At 37.4% G+C, this 17,158-nt stretch overlaps 1 protein-coding gene across 3 annotated transcripts in view; it reads left to right on the top strand.

Annotated features, from left to right (window-relative positions):
• Window positions 1-17,158, top strand: part of CDYL (chromodomain Y like) — a 108,877-nt gene that overhangs the window by 33,389 nt on the left and 58,330 nt on the right. For all 3 annotated transcript variants that reach the window (XR_007204889.1, XM_048309959.1, XM_048309955.1), the window contains exon 2: window positions 15,698-16,364. Coding sequence is in view for 2 of the 3 variants with exons in the window: in XM_048309959.1 (XP_048165916.1) it covers window positions 15,698-16,364 (667 nt within the window). In the remaining variant the exon portion in view is untranslated. The remainder of the gene's footprint in view (window positions 1-15,697; window positions 16,365-17,158) is intronic.

Raw genomic sequence — 17,158 nt, 5'->3', positions numbered from 1 at the left:
AGGTTTCTTCGAGGGGAATATGGGGTAAGCTAAAATAAGTTTGGACCAAGGATAAGAGAGAAGCACACTCAGAAGAGCACTGATCCTCATAAAGATCTGTTTAGAGGCTTTGAGATCTCAAGCTTGTTTTGGCAGAGGATTCAGTTTTACACATAGGGTAGTGTAGCTCATCTTGCCAATCCTTGCAAGTGTCAGAAGTTTCAAAAGGAAGCCCATCAGAGTACCCTCTCTTCTAGGAACTTAGACTGTAAAGTTGTCTTGTCTGTATATAAAACATAAGCATTTCCATCCCACAGACTTGTAAGGTTTAAATACCATCAGTAGAACCTTAATTTCAGCTGTCAGTTTAGCAAACTCTTGAAGGTTTTTGCTTTAATTCTGGATGTTACGACTTTCATTCTTCAGAACTAGCTCCAAACTCTTTGAAAGAGAGAATCACAGCACTTTAATGTGGAAAGCTGTGAAAGGTGCAAGAGAGAACCAGCATAACTTACGCAGCAGTGATTTTGGGTGTAAGGAGGCAGATTAAAGTAGTAACTTTACGGCTGGCAGCAGAAGAAAGCTTAGACTGCTTCTAATACACACATTACTCAGCAAAAGGGCTGTTGCTCTCGTAATGTTAAGCTAAAAAAAAAAAAAAGGGCAAAATAAATGTGCTTTAGCAGTCATTGGTCTCTGACAGTGTCTCTCTTTCATATCCTGTCATAGACTAGTGTATAGGAAAAAAAGCAGCCCCCTATAAGTTCAGGTGCTGGTAGCAGGATGTCTCTAAGGCACATGCACACCAATACATACAGAATCCTTTTGAGGAAATAAACCATTTCCCCCCAGATTTCTTTTTCAAAGTGACACTGGGTGTTTATGTATAGTGGAAACCGAAATGAAATTTCACATCCATCAGTAACTTCATTCTTTAGAATTAAAGAGTTGTCTGTTTCACTTCCCTTTTTCCACCCTTCTGTGAGATGTCACAGACATATGGAACTGTCAGAAGAATAATGTCTTTGAGAAATTGGCATCTGGATTTGAAATTTTTAAAAAGCTCGTGTTAAATGCTTTTCTAGTTTGGAAGCAGTGATGCATTGTTTTTCTTTGTGAAATAGAACTCTGAATGAAGATTCCAATTTGGCCCTTGAATAATTATTTTTAAATGTGAGATGGCATATTAAAATGACATTGTGTCTATAGACCAAAAAGAAAACCTTTTACTTAACCCTTATTGTGTTTATGGCAAAAACTAATGTAAGCTCCTTGCAAATTTTTGTTTATTTGTTTTCTGGATTGGAATGGTTTCATTTTTACTTATTCTCTACTTTAGTTGTTAGAAAGCAAGGGTTCTTTAAACATGCAGTAGTCAAGGTAAGGAATACATAAAAGAAGAAATAAAGTCCTAATCCTTTGTTTTGACACCACATTGCACTTGATTAGTGTGAAAAGATTCATGTCATAAAACAAACAAAGACTTTGGGTAGAAAAGCTTTTGAAGGTGACTGACTTTTCAAAACTCTGATATCCTCATGTAATTGAAGACATTTTAAAAACAAGGAGTAAAAGACAAATGTGCAGGCAATAAATTGGAAGGTTTTAATTCATACACTTCCTGGTATTTTAAAAATGCAATTAATTAGTCTTTAAGAATTCTTTATTATGCTTTTAATTATATTTGATACTTCATGTATATAAACTCAGTATTCAGTCTTTAAAGAGATCTCCAAAATTATGCATTCCTTCAGGGAACTTCCTCACCTCTGGGGTTTTTTTTTAGGTTAAGGCACCTGGGGTTGAATTTCTTTTGTGCTCATGACAAACCCATATAAACCATGCTGCTATGGAACTGCATCAGTTTTCACCATAATTCCACATTTTTATTATTCCAGAAAAATTTATCACGTCTGGATCTCCACTTCCTTTTTCTCTGCTCAGTCTCACTTGTATCACATAAGGGGATGATTACACAATAAACCAGCTGAAAGCCAAAACAATTTGGATGTATTTAAGTTTAGGGAGATTCATTCACCAGTTTAATTTGTAACATTGCTACTTTTTGGAAAAGGAAGGAATCAGCTATGTTCTTCCCAGTAACAGAGCCAAGTTGTTCCAGATTCAACAGAATATGAAACAAAGATGTTTGTTGTCATGGATTATAATAATGAAAACTAGGAAGGTGGGGTTTTTTCAGACCTTGTCTGTTCAAGGGAAAAACTCTAAATAAATCATACGTTCTTCCAGAAATTATGTTCATACATTACTACCATGTCTTAAAAGAAAGAAAAATTAAGTGAAAACCACTTTTTTAAAGAAAAAAGTTGAAAGAGTTATTAAAGGATTTTAACTTTAACACTTGACTGTTTTATTTCAGTTAAAAAAAAAATCTATTTCCCATTGATGGCATGACTAATACCACTCAATATTATGAAAAGCATAACTTTAAAATGAAAATCTGAATTTATCAGTGATATATGTAGAATCACAGAATGATTTTCTTTCAAAGGAACCTTAAAGATCATCTAGTTCCAACCCCTCTGTCGTGAGGGTTTCTTCCTTCCTTGCACTAGAACAGGCTGCTCAAAGCCCTATCCAGCCTGATCATGAATACTTTCAGGGATGAGGCATCCACAACTTCTCTGGGCAACCTGTTTCAGTGCCTCACCACCCTCACAGTAAAGAATTTCTTCTGTATATCTAACCTAAATTTCAGTTCTTTCAGTTTGTACCCATTACTCCTTGTCCTATCACTACAGTTCCTGATGAAGAGTCCCTCTCGGGCTTCCCTGTAGGGCCTCTGGAGATAGTGGAAGGTTGCTACGAGATCTCCATGCAAGCTTCTCCTCTCCAGGCTGGACTCTCCTCAATCAAGATTTTAAAGGTTCTAGAAGGAAAGCCGTATGAAGAGTGGCTGAGGCCACTTGGTCTGTTTAGCCTGGAGAAGAGGAGACTGACGGGAGATCTCATCTATAGCTTCCTTACAAGGGGAACAAAAGGGGCAGACACTGATCTTGTCTCCGTGGTGCCCAGTGACAGGACTTGTGGGAATGGCCTGGAGTTTTCTCAGAGGAGGTTTAGTTTGGATATTACAAAAAGTTTTTTCACCCAGAGGATGGTTGGGCAAGAACAGGCTCCCGAAGGAAGTGGTCACAGCCCCAAGCCTGACAGAGTTCAAGAAGTGCACTGACAATGTTCTCAGGCATGTGGCGTGAGTCTTGGGGTTGGTGCTGTGCAGGGCCAGGAGCTGGAGTTGATGACTCTTCCAGCTGAGGATATTCTATGATTCTAGTGTAAACTTCTCACCCTGTCCTCATAGGAGAGGTGCTCCAGTCCTCTCTGAACTTGCTCCAACGGTTCCATCTCCTTCTGCTGAGGGCCCCAGAACTGTACACAGTGTTCCAGGCGGGGTCTCATGGGAGCAGAGTAGAGTGGGAGAATCACTTTAGCCAGTCTCTTTGGATGCAGCCCAGGGTTCCATTGGCTTTCTGGGCTGTGAGTGCACACTGCTGATTCATGTTCAGTTTTTTGTCAGCCACCCATCACCAAGTCCTTCTCCTCAGGGCTGTTCTCAAAACTTCTCTGCCCAGCCTTTGGGTGTGCCTGGGATTGCCCTGACCCGTGTGTAGGACCTTGCACTTGGCTTTGTTGAACCTCATGAGTTTTGCACAGTCCCACCTCTCCAGCCTGTCCAGTCCCTCTGGATGCCGTCCCTTCCCTCCATCCTGTCGACTGCAGGACACAGCTTGGTGTCGTCAGTGAACCTGCTGAGGGTGCCCTTGATCCACTGTCCATGTCACTGACAAAGATACTGAACAGCATTGGCCCCAGGAGTGACCCCTCAGGGACCCCACTTGTCACTGATCTTCATGTGAACATCAAACCATTGACTGCAACTCTTTGCATGCGGCCATCCTGCCAATTCTTTATCCACTGCACGGTCTGTCCACATATCTGTATCTTGGTGACTGACTAGTAATTTTTAGTAAAAAGCTGAATTTTTGGGTTACTCAAGTAGCAAGGTGTGGAAGATGCTCATGAGCTACATGATAAAGTACAGTAGTCTGAACAGTTTACAGGAAATATCTTTACACATACGTTAGTGCTTTGGATTGCATCTAAATTTGTGCATTTCTTTTAAAGATTAAGTTCTGTTCTCTGTAACACTGCTGCAACAGTAACAATATGAATTAATTTAGTTTAATTTTTAGTAACTATAGAGATAAAATGAAATCCTGTACTGAGTATACTATGGTGCTAAAGTATTAAAAATGCTATTCAAAGTTACCACAGAAGACTTCTTACATACAAACATATTTTTTAAAGTAATGCTTTAAAATACATTCAGGTTAATCTCTAGCTATTTTGAATTTACAGATGGTACTGGGCATTGACAACTGACTAGATTAATTAGCAGCACCTGATAAAAGGGAAAGTATCTGTTTTAATGAAGGTTCTGAATTCCAAATGTTTTTAAAATGTGACTGTTTCTCTAAACAGATGGACACTTGACAAGGTATTTGCAGGATAAATTCTTTGGATACACTGTAATTATGCAATAATAATGCTAAGCATAAAGACAAATGTACAGAAAAAAATGGAACTCTCACCTGTCCTTCCAGCCAAATTTTAAAGAAATCAAAACATTATTTTATATTTCAGTGTTACTGTAACTGGGTTATGATAAAATAACTATGATGCCATATTCTTGGAATTTGGAAACTTGCTTCTAAATAAATTATTTCTATTTTATGGAGGTAGGGATTACCAAGGTTAGAAGCTTGGAAGACCAACATGTTAGACCTTGGCTGAGCAAACCCTGAATTTGAGGACTTCTTTGTGCAAAGAAACTGACTGGCATTACTTCTGTAGGAAAGAGGCTTTGTGAGGCAGTAGCTGTTTCTGAAGGGTAGCTCCCTGCTGGTCATACTGGCCTGTGATGACTGTTTCTCTGTGCAGGCAACTGTAAATAATGCTTATATTGCAATATGAGGATAAAGTTATGTAAATTTCATGTTCTTTTTGTGATATTACTTTGGATATCAGGGTTTTTTTGATGGAGAAAGAGCAATAAGACTAAGGTGTTATATATAAAAACCAGCTCTTAAGTAAAAAAGTGTTCATGATTACAGGGCGTATTTAAACTGAATTTAGATACGAAAAGTGGAGAGGAGGATAGATGCCAGTGCATTACGTGCTTAAGTCTTGATTTTCTATGCACATACATTAGTGAATTTGTCTATTTCATAGACCAAGAGATGAGACAGTCGTTTATTCTCTACACTGTAGAAATAACCTGAGATTTATCAGTGAAGCAACTAAGGCAAAAAGAAAAGTTTGGGTCTAAATTGAAATATTTTCTATATAATGAAACCTGTTTGTGAACAGTTGCTGAACCACAAAAAGCTGCATAGATTGAAGTGAGCATACTGATTTTTAATTTTTTTTAAAATAAAAAGTGTTATTTTGCAGAGTATTTTACAAATGACTTCAGTGTTGAATCTAGAGAAATGAGTAAGTGTTTAATACACCATTACAGTGTAGAGTTATGAGGAAAATAATCCTCAAGGCATATTTTGGAGAGCGAACTGTAATGTGTGATTAGGAAAAGCACTGCAAATAGCAACATCAGATTCACACAGGGACAGAGGGAAAGGAATAAAAAGCAACTGAAAGTGAAGGAGATAGCATGAGCGATGATTTTATTGTTTTCCAAAGAGCAAAAGAAGTAAGTCCAGCAGGTGGGTAAGGATACAGCAAAAGCCAATATAATATCCATATCTGGTGGAAAATACAGAAAAATATGTTCTTCCTCTTCAAAAAGTGTGTGATAATTTATTTACAGTATTTTTGTAGTTATAATAGAAAGTTGGCAGATTATTTTATATGACATCTGTGCAAAGACTGGAATGCAGACAGAGAAGGACATTTGTGCTTGCAGAAGGTAACTCGTGGTTCCTTTGCTCTTGAGGAAGGACTTCAGCAAGTTGTAGTGCTATGTCATTTCTGCCTAAGTGGAGATTTCAGTTGTCCTTTTTTAGGAAAAGGCTCTGACTATTCACAGACTTTAAAGAGCAGTGGCCAAATCTGCTCTTTAACAACCTGAACAACAAATAGTTCAGGTTGCTTTAATATCTGTGCTGTGACCTTAAAGCACAATTTTTAAGTGTTTTATCAAGAGTTCAATGGCTACTTCATGCTACAGCCACTGTTGAGGTGATGCTTTCTGGAGAAAAATAATGTTCAAGAAGAAGTGGTTTGAGTAAAAAAATCACCTTTTAAAATATTTTATTACCCAGTTCTGGAAACTGCATGTGTTTTTCCTTATCCTACTTCATTCCAGATTACAGGAAATAGAAGATGCTTATGGAGAAGGTTTTTATATGTATATTGCTTCAGAAATTCATGTTAACCATGTGATAGAGAAGCTGCTGCTACCCACCTTTTTTTTAAAAAAAATCTGAATTATTGAAAGATGAGTTTAATTACCTCAACAAAAGCTGCTGTTAATGAAGCTGCCATTTTCCAAGCCTAAAACACTGCTTTTTCTGCTTTGTTCTCCTTGCCAAAGCATGAGGGATTTTGAAATGGGAGATGTTTTATTAACCAACATCAGAATAATCAGATTAATACCTAGTGTCTGTTACTTTTAGTATGCATATTTGAACTGATGGTGGATAGGATCAGTAAGTAACAGAGCTTAAGACAGTGCATATTTTCGAAAGACAACAAAAACCAATCTTAGTCATCAGTCCCTTTGATTCAGGAGTTTTAATATCAGTGTAATGTGTTAGGTTGAGTAATTAGTGATCTGATGTTAAAATGTACGTAAGCATTAGATGCATTTCAGGAAAATGGTAATTATTGGGAATGTATCTTCATGCAAATTACACTAGCAGAAGGTATATGTGTGTTAAAACCAGTGGTTCAGTGTAGGCTAGTTTTATTTCTGATTGACATGTTTGAAGGATAAAGCTGAAAGCTACAAATACTGGTGAAACAAGAAAGTAATTTGAATACACACCTTATTGGAAAACTTGTACTGCTCATGTGCAATGTGCAGGCCTAGTAAAAAGCTAATTATGTATGAAGATCATGAACTTACTGTGTGTACTCTGAGTCCTTTTTTTTTGTTGTTAGGAAGGTACACACTGGACGAACGTTGTAGAACCTGTTTTTACAAACAAACTTTAAAACCTTGAAAGTTGAAAGAATCTTTGCCAAGCAGAGTTACCAGCAATCACACAGCTTTATTTGTACTCCACAGCCTGGTTACAAAAACAAATGGGAGAGTATAGTCATGGAAGCTGCAGTGATATTAAGTAAGAAATGAGTTCAGGTTCAGACTAAAGATGGAGAGATGGTGGGACTTGAGACCCAAACCAGAGAAGTACCTTTTTCCATCTGGAAAAAATAGTTCATCTACAAATAAATCTTTTAAAGAAACAGAATGTCAGAACTAAGAGGCAGCTATGCAAGCATTGAGGTTGATTAATTAGGGGATGTTTTCATATCACCAGCTTTTCTAGATCAAGTGTTGAGAGAAGTCATATTGCAGGCAGAGTGACCAGGGACACACATTCCTCTGGGACATGTTGGCATTGAGGTAAGGAATACAGAAGAAGCCAGCAAATAATATTGTTCATAACTATGATCTAGAATTGCTTAGTGCCTTTGTATTTGAAAACAAAGATTCAGTCATGGTCGTGTATCCAGGAGCTTTATTTGTTATTAAAATAAGCTTTCGATGCAAGGGTGAGAGGAGCCAGGTAGGAGGCTCTGTGTTGTGCATTCTTGGATGGGATCATTCCAGAGAAAGCTTTTGCTGCTATATTTAGAAGTAGCATCCCAGAACCTCTAAGAGGAAAAAAGAAAAAGAGGCTGCTACTGAATAAGATTCTAAGAGCTGAGGTCTGTGTCCCTTCTTTCTGAGGTTTGGTCAGGTCTACAGTAGATCTGATCTGCAATAGCACTACAATATCTACAGTAAATGTCACTGCTGCTTCTGCAAGCAGTAGGCTGCTAAAAAGCCTTGTTTGATGTCGGTAGATGAAATTGTTGTAGAATTAAGTGAAATTTGATAAAATGACTACAGCATACCAAGTTCACTCTTCAACTGTCCTATAATTTTCTTTTTTCTGCTCCTCTTTCTTGTTACAATTCCCATTTCTGAAGTTTGCTTAGCTGTAACAAAGTGTTCTCTAACGCTTAGAATGCAGTTTTGCTGGGACCTACTCTCTGCTTAAGACACTCGTTTTAGATAAAATATTTTGAATCTTTATCAGTCATTTGTACTTGAGCACTGTTGAAGGTCCAGTTTCTCCCGCTTTGAAAGCAAGTCTGTAGTCCTGATGCTTAATATTGACAAATTCTTTATCTGCTACTCTGTATTATTCTAGCTGAAGGACAAAGTGACAATATTTCTGTTGGCCTTATCCTTTAAGTAAATAGTTGTCAAGCTGTTGAAGCTGTGAGGTGGCTTCAGATTATTTCTACATTTTCCCAAATTATCACACCCAAAATATGGGGATCTTTGGGTGAGTTTTTCCTTTCACGTTGCCAGAGTTGCCAATAATAAGCATACATTTCGGTTTTCTGTATTTTTTAATTTAGCAAAACATCGGTAGCACCAAGTTTTGGACCTTCACTTTTTGTGACTGCAGTGGAGACATATAAGCAAGAGAATTTGGCAAGTGCAGACAGGATATTTACCTCTGGGAAAAAAATATCCAGAATTTGCCTCCTGACATGTAGCTTTTACAATGGAATTGAAGATGGGAAGAATTTCCTTTGGCGTTCTATACGTGGATGATGCTGAAATCTTCTAGTAACTAATAATGATAAAAATTTTAATAACTTAATAACACAGTAATACTTATGTAATAGCTTTGACTGACAAAAATGTGTTTCCTAAATCCAGTGCTAGTGGGTTTTAACAGTTTTTCCTGATTAGGACCTTTTCTGTTTAAGATGATAAGCCTATTTGATGCTACTTGTTCTTATTTCAAAAGGAGGAAAACAGTGCATGTTTGGTAAGAATCCATTGTTGCAGGTGTTTGTTTATATTAAGTTTGTACAGGTATTAACATCTTTGAATGGATTTTCATTCTGCTTTTGTGCAAAATAGAAAAGATGTGTCTATCTTACCTCAGTGTAAATAGAAGGTTAGAACTGTTGCAAACAGGGAGTTGATAAAATGAGATTAAGATTTTCTAACTATTCTTGCAATAGCTAGGTGACTATAATGGGTAAAGCAGTTGATAAATTCTGCAGTAGCCTCTAACTTGCATCGCAACTGTTGTAATGATTTCTCTGTAAATTATATCTGGAAAAATCTGTGATACTGACAGTTTAGCATCAATCATCAGTGGTGACTTGTGAGGAGGTAAATCTCAGGCACACTGTTTATCCAGGGAGTTAATTCTCTAAAGCAAAGTCACTTTGTCACAGGTCCTCCCTCCACACCCATTTCCCTGATGTCCTGTATGAAAAAGGCTTCTTACAAATATCTGCTTTCTGCTTGTGATCTACGTTTTTTAATACATCATAAAGGAGTTGCACATACAGTGATTAGTTTGTTTAATGTAGGTACCAGGTATAAAACTTTCTGAAATGCTTTTTCAGGAGGCAGCTGTGCAACCAGGCATGGCATGCACCATAGCTGTGATTCCCTGGAATCACTGGCATTGATGAGAATGCAGTAATTAAACTCTTTTGTCTATTGTCTTCGCTAAGACCATGAAAGGATGTAAAAGTTGATGATAAATAGTGAGCTTGACTGGGACAATTGTGGTTTTATAGGCAACTTGATTAGAAATTTATATAGAGGGTGAATTAAAATGTGAATTATAATCCGCAGGGCACTACACTATATTAATTGAATGTTGCGGATAGCCACAATGTTAGCTCTTGCATGACTTGTGTCCAGGAATCCTAAAGGAATGGACAGCCTTTGATTGAAATAGAGCTTGGGAAAAAGAGAAATCTTAATATTTGTTTTAGCACGGCTGTTTAATTTTTGAAAGGAGTGTTGAGCTATGCAGTTCTCTTTATTGTACTGCTAGCATGAAGGACCACAGGAAGTGTATTAGCCCCTTGTGGGACTCCTGTTCATAGACATGATTGTGTTCCAACCTCACTGCACACACTGCTTCCTCCAAAGGAGGTTGGGAGTGACTGTGAATTGCAAAGTGATGATCCTGTATGAACTCATCCTGCTGGTCCCAATTGCGTGAAGACAGTGGAGCTCTATATTGGCAGGCCTTGTCCCAGATCAGGTATCATCCTTCATCCCAGAGCTGTCACAAAAGTAACTCAAAAGCTGTATCATCTGCTGTAGCTAATTTGACGGAAAGGCAATAATCTTCCCACATCGGATCCACATTTATTTTGTACAGCTCTGGCTTCCAGAACAATGTATTTGTAATACAGCCCTCACCATGGCCAGTCCTGTACTGTACAGACACTCTGGTCAGTCATGCCATAAGGATGCAGCAGCTCAGTTTACAGCAATTCATCGACTGTTAATCCAATCAGTCTGTTCTGCTAATCAAATCAGTCAGCTCCGGGAGCATGTGGCGGCAGGCTGATGTGTGCACTTCCAGGCTTGCATGAACGGAGCAACGTGGAGCTTTGTACAGTGAAGATGAACTCGGGTTTATATGGTATCCTAGTGTCGTTTTTTAATTATGCTATTTAAACCTAAACCATACAATATTGGGTTTTGATATTCTTTTTGATACAGATTTTGATATTCTATGTGTATGTGTTAAGCTGGTTTTAAAATTTCCCTGCTGGTGCTAACTGCAGTGAGCAACTCTCTGACCTGGCCTTAAGTCATCCTATGGGAAATTATGTATTTTCTATAAAATGTCTACATTTAAGATTTTAGTGCACATTTTACAGACCTTCAGGTGTGTTTTGGGATCCTCATCAAATCTCTTTTTGAATAACTGTTTTCCCAAAACTACTTTAAGCAAAATGTGGCACTTAATGGTTTTTGTGTTGTATGCTGCTATTTATCAGTTGATTTTTTAATGTCAAATGCATTTATTTTATTTACAATACAAAGTATTTGAATACTGTTTAGCGTTGACTTCTGCAGCGTTTTAATAAATGGAAGATACAATCACTTGTAAATGTTGCTGATTGCTTATGGGGGATCGTTTAGGTCCCATTTGTGTGTGAAACAGTTTCCAATTTAAGGAAGGGTGACTCTTCACTTGTAGTGCATACATGTGTGACATGTAAGAGTTGCATTTATTCTAGCTTTCTGTCTGACTTGGGCAATATCTGCAGTAGTAATTTGGCTCAAGTGGAGAAAATCAGTAGAGTGAAGCAGTTGGTGCTGTGACCCCCACCTCTACATATTCTGCTGCGCAGCACTTTTATTTTGGACTAGATTTAGTGGAGCCTCTCAGGATCAAATATCAATGCCACTACATGTATTGAAACTGTTCAGAGGTGTTACTTGCTTGGATCCGTGTGCCCCCTTAGGGGTTGAAGCATGACAGATAACACCATTGCATTGGTACATTTCCATTTCCAGTTTATATTTCTCCATAAAGAATCCACATGCTGTATACCAAAATTGGTCTGTGAACAAAACCATCCCACAATAAACAGGAATAGTGCAGAGGAGAGAAGGATTTGCTCCCAAATTGTACTAGTGCTCTGAACCAAAACAGTAATGTAAACATAGCCTTCAGCTAACAGAACAAGGCCTTCTCCTATATTTTACAGACAACAGATAGAGTATGAAGTCAAATAGATTCTGTTCTGTAAACTTTAAATTAATTTAGCCTGACATGAATGTGAGGACAGAAAGGAATATGATGCGAATGCACAATGGATTTATTATAAAAAAGGCAATAGTCATTGAACATGTACATGCCCACATGTGTTTATTTTGGTCCTTCTGTTTTTTGTTGCCTTCCCACCCCCCGACAGCTGTACCTTTAATTTTATTGCTTCAAATATTCTGTTAAACTAAAGTGTGATCTTTTTAATATATATACATATACAATGACAGAGAGTATGCCTTATATTGAGTTTACAAATGTGCCCAAATTATAGTTCTTTAGATTGAGAATGTTCTTCTGAATTTTATGCTTACTTTTATTGACATGAACTAAAGATCTTTCATCAGGGATTAAGAATAAATGTCCTTTGCCTGACAATGAGGTTACTGGACCAGTCCAGCCCATATGTGTTTGTTGTCCTCTGCTGTAAGTTGCAGTCCTCTTAAATGTGTCAGAAAATACCGCATATGTGGCTGCTCTCCAAACCAGTTATTTCAGGATGCCTACATTAACTCAGGTATTCTTAATATCTAAACCAGGTCACTTTGACAGAACTACGTTAGGGAATAATTACAGAAGAAGTGCTGACAGGTGGGGAGGAGCTGTTGTCTCTGAGCACAGGACAGGGAGGAGGAGTTGCAGTGTTGCCATTTTCACCTGGTGCAGCTGTAGCCAGACAGAACTTCAGCCTGAAACCATATACTGTTCTTGTTTGTTTATTTGTTTGTTTGTTGGGGATTTTTTTGAGTGTAAGTTGTGTATAATTTGCTAATAAAAGCAATTAAAATCCTCAGGGAGGGAGAGCAAGCATGAACCAATTTTACCACATTCATGGAAGGAAGGGAAATTGACCATTTTACAGATGGGAAATCTCAGGTATAGTTGTGGTAGGTGGGATTATAATTTGTGCATTTCATTGTTGGATTATACCTCTGAGCAGCTCATTGTTTTCCTGTCAGTTCTTCTGCTAGCTGAGTTTTTGAGTGTCATTGATCAGTATCCCCCAGGTGGGGAAAGTGATAACATAGTATGCTAAAATAAACTGCAAAATGTTATTTTTCTGCCTCCTAGGTAGTTTGCCTGATAACTTTCCTCACACCTGTTATATATATTTTTTATGTTATTTTCTATTTTGTTGTGATTCTTCTACAACACTCGAAAACTAACCATTAATGGCAAATCCTGCAGTACAGAACCTTTTAATCTCTAAAAATAAGTACTACCCCATGGCACCAGGCATGGGGTACTGTAGAAATGGTAGTTGTCACAAAGTACTAGTCACCATTTCTAGTGTGATTATGGCAAAGGATGTAGTCTTGCTCCCAGTTCTGGATGAGAAACAGTTATGTAGCTGTTATCATCAGCAAAAGTATTGAGGCAGAATATTCCTCCGCAGTTCTTCAAGTGCTTCTAGGGGAGTCAGACTAGCCAAATGGAGTCAATCCAAAAAAAGAAGTTCCTCACTAAAGCTCTGAAGCTGCATGATAAATTGTGTATCACAGGTTAATTGCTATAAATTTTGTGTTGTAAATAAAAAATGTATTCAAGAAAAATTAAAGGGTTAGGAAAAAATTCCTTTAAATCAAAAAGAGTGATGTGAAAGTAGGCTTTGTTGCAGGCTTGGACAATACAGCTAAATATAACTGTTTTCTTTATGCAATTCTGCTTGCTCCATAAATCATTGGGTTAAGAATGGATTTTTGTGTCTCCTGTTCTAGAGTTCATCTGTTATCTCTGCAAGGTGTCTGGTTTTTTGGATGAGAGGGATGGCTTTTTACTTGAAAAGGGCATGTCCTTAATGGGTGGCCTTTCAGTATTGAAAGACAGTGGTAGAATTTTGTGCCCAGTAATTGGTGCTGGTCATTACAGAGATTTCTTACTAGAGAATAAAAATAGCTTGCTAGTAGTAGAGATCTTTCTCTGAGAATGGTGCTTTTAAAATCTATTTTAGAAGGTCAAGAGAGTCAGAGAATATAAGCAAGACTAGAAGTAACTGCTTTTTTGACAAGATAGGTAGTTTGATTCATGCGTTTTGTGCCTAGTTTTAAATTTAACATTTCTGACTTAATATTTGAAGGCCTTTTTAGTCAGTCTCTACTAAAAAAAATTGAAGGCATGTTTCTCTACAGTGACTTTTTTCGACTCTTGGAGTTGCATTTTCTTTTAAGATGTCTTTAAATAGTTCCATGGAAAAACAAGTTTCATTTTTCTAGCTGCATGTTTTTTTAAGCCCAGTAATACTAGAAAGTTAAATAATCGGAATAAAAATAGTTTTAATGTATTTAAATGTATTTTAGGATTTAAATAAAATTTGGACAGTTTATACTGCATGTCTCTTTGTAGAATGCACTGAACTGACTAACAAGGCAAAGGTGGAGATTGATTGTATTTTGTTTTTGTGTTGTTGATTTTGTTGCCTTTTTTTAAGACCTATGCAGACAGAGCTCAGCAACAGGTGACAGAACAGCATAGTACAACACCTGCAGGATATCACATGCAGTTGTAGGGTATGTCCTTATATTGCTGTTGAGATTATAATAATAGTAATCATTTAACCTTACTGTTGAAAACCAGGGAGTACATTATGATAGCATGCCACGTGTTAAATTGAGATGCACTCTTAAGAGAATCTGTTGTCAGCAGTCATGTGATTTGGTAATGAATCATATACCATATATATACACCATTTATATGTGCACCATACGTACTTGTATTTTCCTCCCGTCCTTCTAAGCTGTTCTGTAGACATTCCATTTGGTTGCCACTCCAGTAAATATCACTCTTTCTTCAGAGATTCTTCTAGGTAGGTGTGTTCTTGGCTTCTATGCATGGTCTTTGTTCATGAAGGGCTGGGAGTTAAATTAATAAATAATAGTCCCAAACCCCTGCTTTTTTTTTTTTTTTCCTTTTTAATACCAAAAAGAAGAGAGAGATGAGTAAGGCAGCTGTATCAGTCCCATAACTGAAATGAAGTGGGATGGAGGATTTACCAGAAGAATCAGTCTGGGTAGGAAAAATGAAATAAAAAGGGGAAATCCTAAGACTAGCCTTGCACTTATATCTCTTTTCCTGTGAAAGAATTCCCTTTCCACAGGATTAGCATGATTGGCATAAGTTTTGGTCTGAGGCATGAGCGTCTCTCCCTGCAGCTGCTGCTGTCTGCCCTGTCTGCTTTACCCCAGTGCCTGAATTCCTCCAGCCTATGGGTCCCACATGCAGTTGTAGCATATGCATGCTTAATACTTGTGACATAAATATCATCCCTCTTTGCAGATAAGTGAGGCATGGTAATTTGTTTAAGTATGTGTATCAAAGGCTCTGGCAAAAACAAATTCTCAGTTTTCACAAGAAGCCTCTATAAAAAATTGTCTGAATTTGCCCCAGTTCCTAAGCTGTTCCATATTGTCCCTAGTAGCTAAAGGTTAGCTCACTGTAAATAAGAGATTCTCACATATGCCTTATGCTAAGCAAGCAAATTATTCAAACAATATCAAATTGATAAGTTGGTAAGGTAAACACACAGTATTTATACAGCATATTTAAACATGGCCTCTATATTGAGAGAGGGAAATCCTGTCCACATTGAAGTTGGTGCAAGAGCTTCGCTGAGGCCGGTGCTGATTGTCAATTTTAGTATGTCATATTCAGATTCTTGTGCATGCAAAATACTTAGTGAAGAAAAATTTTGGTATTCTATAACATGTTTTTGAGATAAAAGTAACAATGTGAAGTTTAAAGAGGGGGATTTCCAGTCAGCAGAGAAAGACTGTAATACTATAGAGTTACAGTACAGAATTACAAAACTACAAGAATACTTTAAAATCTGTCTACACTTAACAGGTTATTTCCATGCAAGTTGCTCTCTTGAGTTGCATATCTGCCCATGTCTAATGCTTATTTTTCCTTTTTAACAGGTAGAGAGAATTGTTGACAAGAGGAAAAACAAGAAAGGAAAAACAGAGTATTTGGTGCGATGGAAAGGATACGACAGCGAAGATGACACTTGGGAGCCAGAACAGCACCTTGTTAATTGTGAGGAATATATACATGAATTTAACAGACGCCACAATGAAAAGCAGAAAGAAAGCACATTGACCAGGACAAACAGGACCTCTCCAAATAATGCCAGAAAACAAATTTCTAGATCTACCAATAGTTCTTTTTCAAAGACATCTTCTAAATCTTTAGTCATGAGTAAAGAACACGAGTCAAAAAATAATCAATTTTTTTCTACCACACAGAAATTCCGGAAAAACAATTCACCATCACTTTCTGGACGTAAAAACATGGACCTTGCAAAATCAGGTATTAAAATCCTAGTGCCCAAAAGTCCAATTAAGAGCCGGACAACAGTTGATGGCTTCCAGAATGAAAGCCCAGATAAAATGGACCATATAGAGCAGGATCAAGATGACTCTGTAGCACCAGAAGTAGCAGCAGAAAAACCTGTGGGAGCTTTATTAGGACCTGGTGCAGAGCGTGCTAGAATGGGGAGCCGACCAAGGATACATCCATTAGTGCCACAATTGCCAGTGCCAGTAACAGCCACAATTGCATCAGCATTAACAATAAATGGAAAAGGTAGGTGTACGACTCGTTGTTCTTGTGTTGATTTTTCATTTGACCTGGGGCTATTTTTGCTGGTGAGATGCTGACAAATTACCCACACTGTTTCAGCCATGCTGAATCAAGTCTGGAGAACTTCACTTTATTTTACGTAACTATATAACTACAAAGCCATTTTGAATTTTACCAGCTTTTGGTTTCCTCAAAGAGATTCATTGGTATTTGTGTTTTCAGAATCACCATAAGATACATCTGTGTTTGCCTTGACATTGTGTGGTACACATATTTAGTGTACCATTTCTAGATATTACATCATTGCTTTAAGTTTGTTTAAATAGGTCAAATTTGGTATGAATATTAGAAACATTAATTATGGGAATAGATGTATGGTATGAGCAGGGATTCTTCAAAACAGTTTACATATCTATTTTGTTATAAATACTGCTTGGAGAAAAAAACCTGTGAGAGTGATGTTGCTTAAAAAACAAAGTTAATAAGCTTTGTTTCTTTGAAAATTTGAGCCAGTTGAGGAGATGCATATGCCTTCTGCTGGATTGAAATTTCTTTTCATTATATTTTATCAATATTTTGTTGTTTATACCTCATTTGATATTGAGCACTTATTTAGGATGTCTGGCTTGCTAATATCTTAGTAGATCACAGTTAATTCAATTTGTACTGTAAAATTTGTGACACCAAAGAAACTTGAACTGCTTTTCTGGGAGGGAACTGTTTGTCCCCCCATCCAGCTGAGACCCTTGTTTAAGACTTCTTGGTCCTTATTGTTATGCTCCAAACCTTTGTTCTTC

The sequence above is a fragment of the Corvus hawaiiensis genome, chromosome 1 (genome assembly GCF_020740725.1).
Source record: "Corvus hawaiiensis isolate bCorHaw1 chromosome 1, bCorHaw1.pri.cur, whole genome shotgun sequence".
NCBI classification, from domain to species: domain Eukaryota; kingdom Metazoa; phylum Chordata; class Aves; order Passeriformes; family Corvidae; genus Corvus; species Corvus hawaiiensis.
The sequence above is the reverse complement of the archived record's forward strand: the minus strand, read 5'-3'. Positions and strand labels throughout refer to the sequence as shown.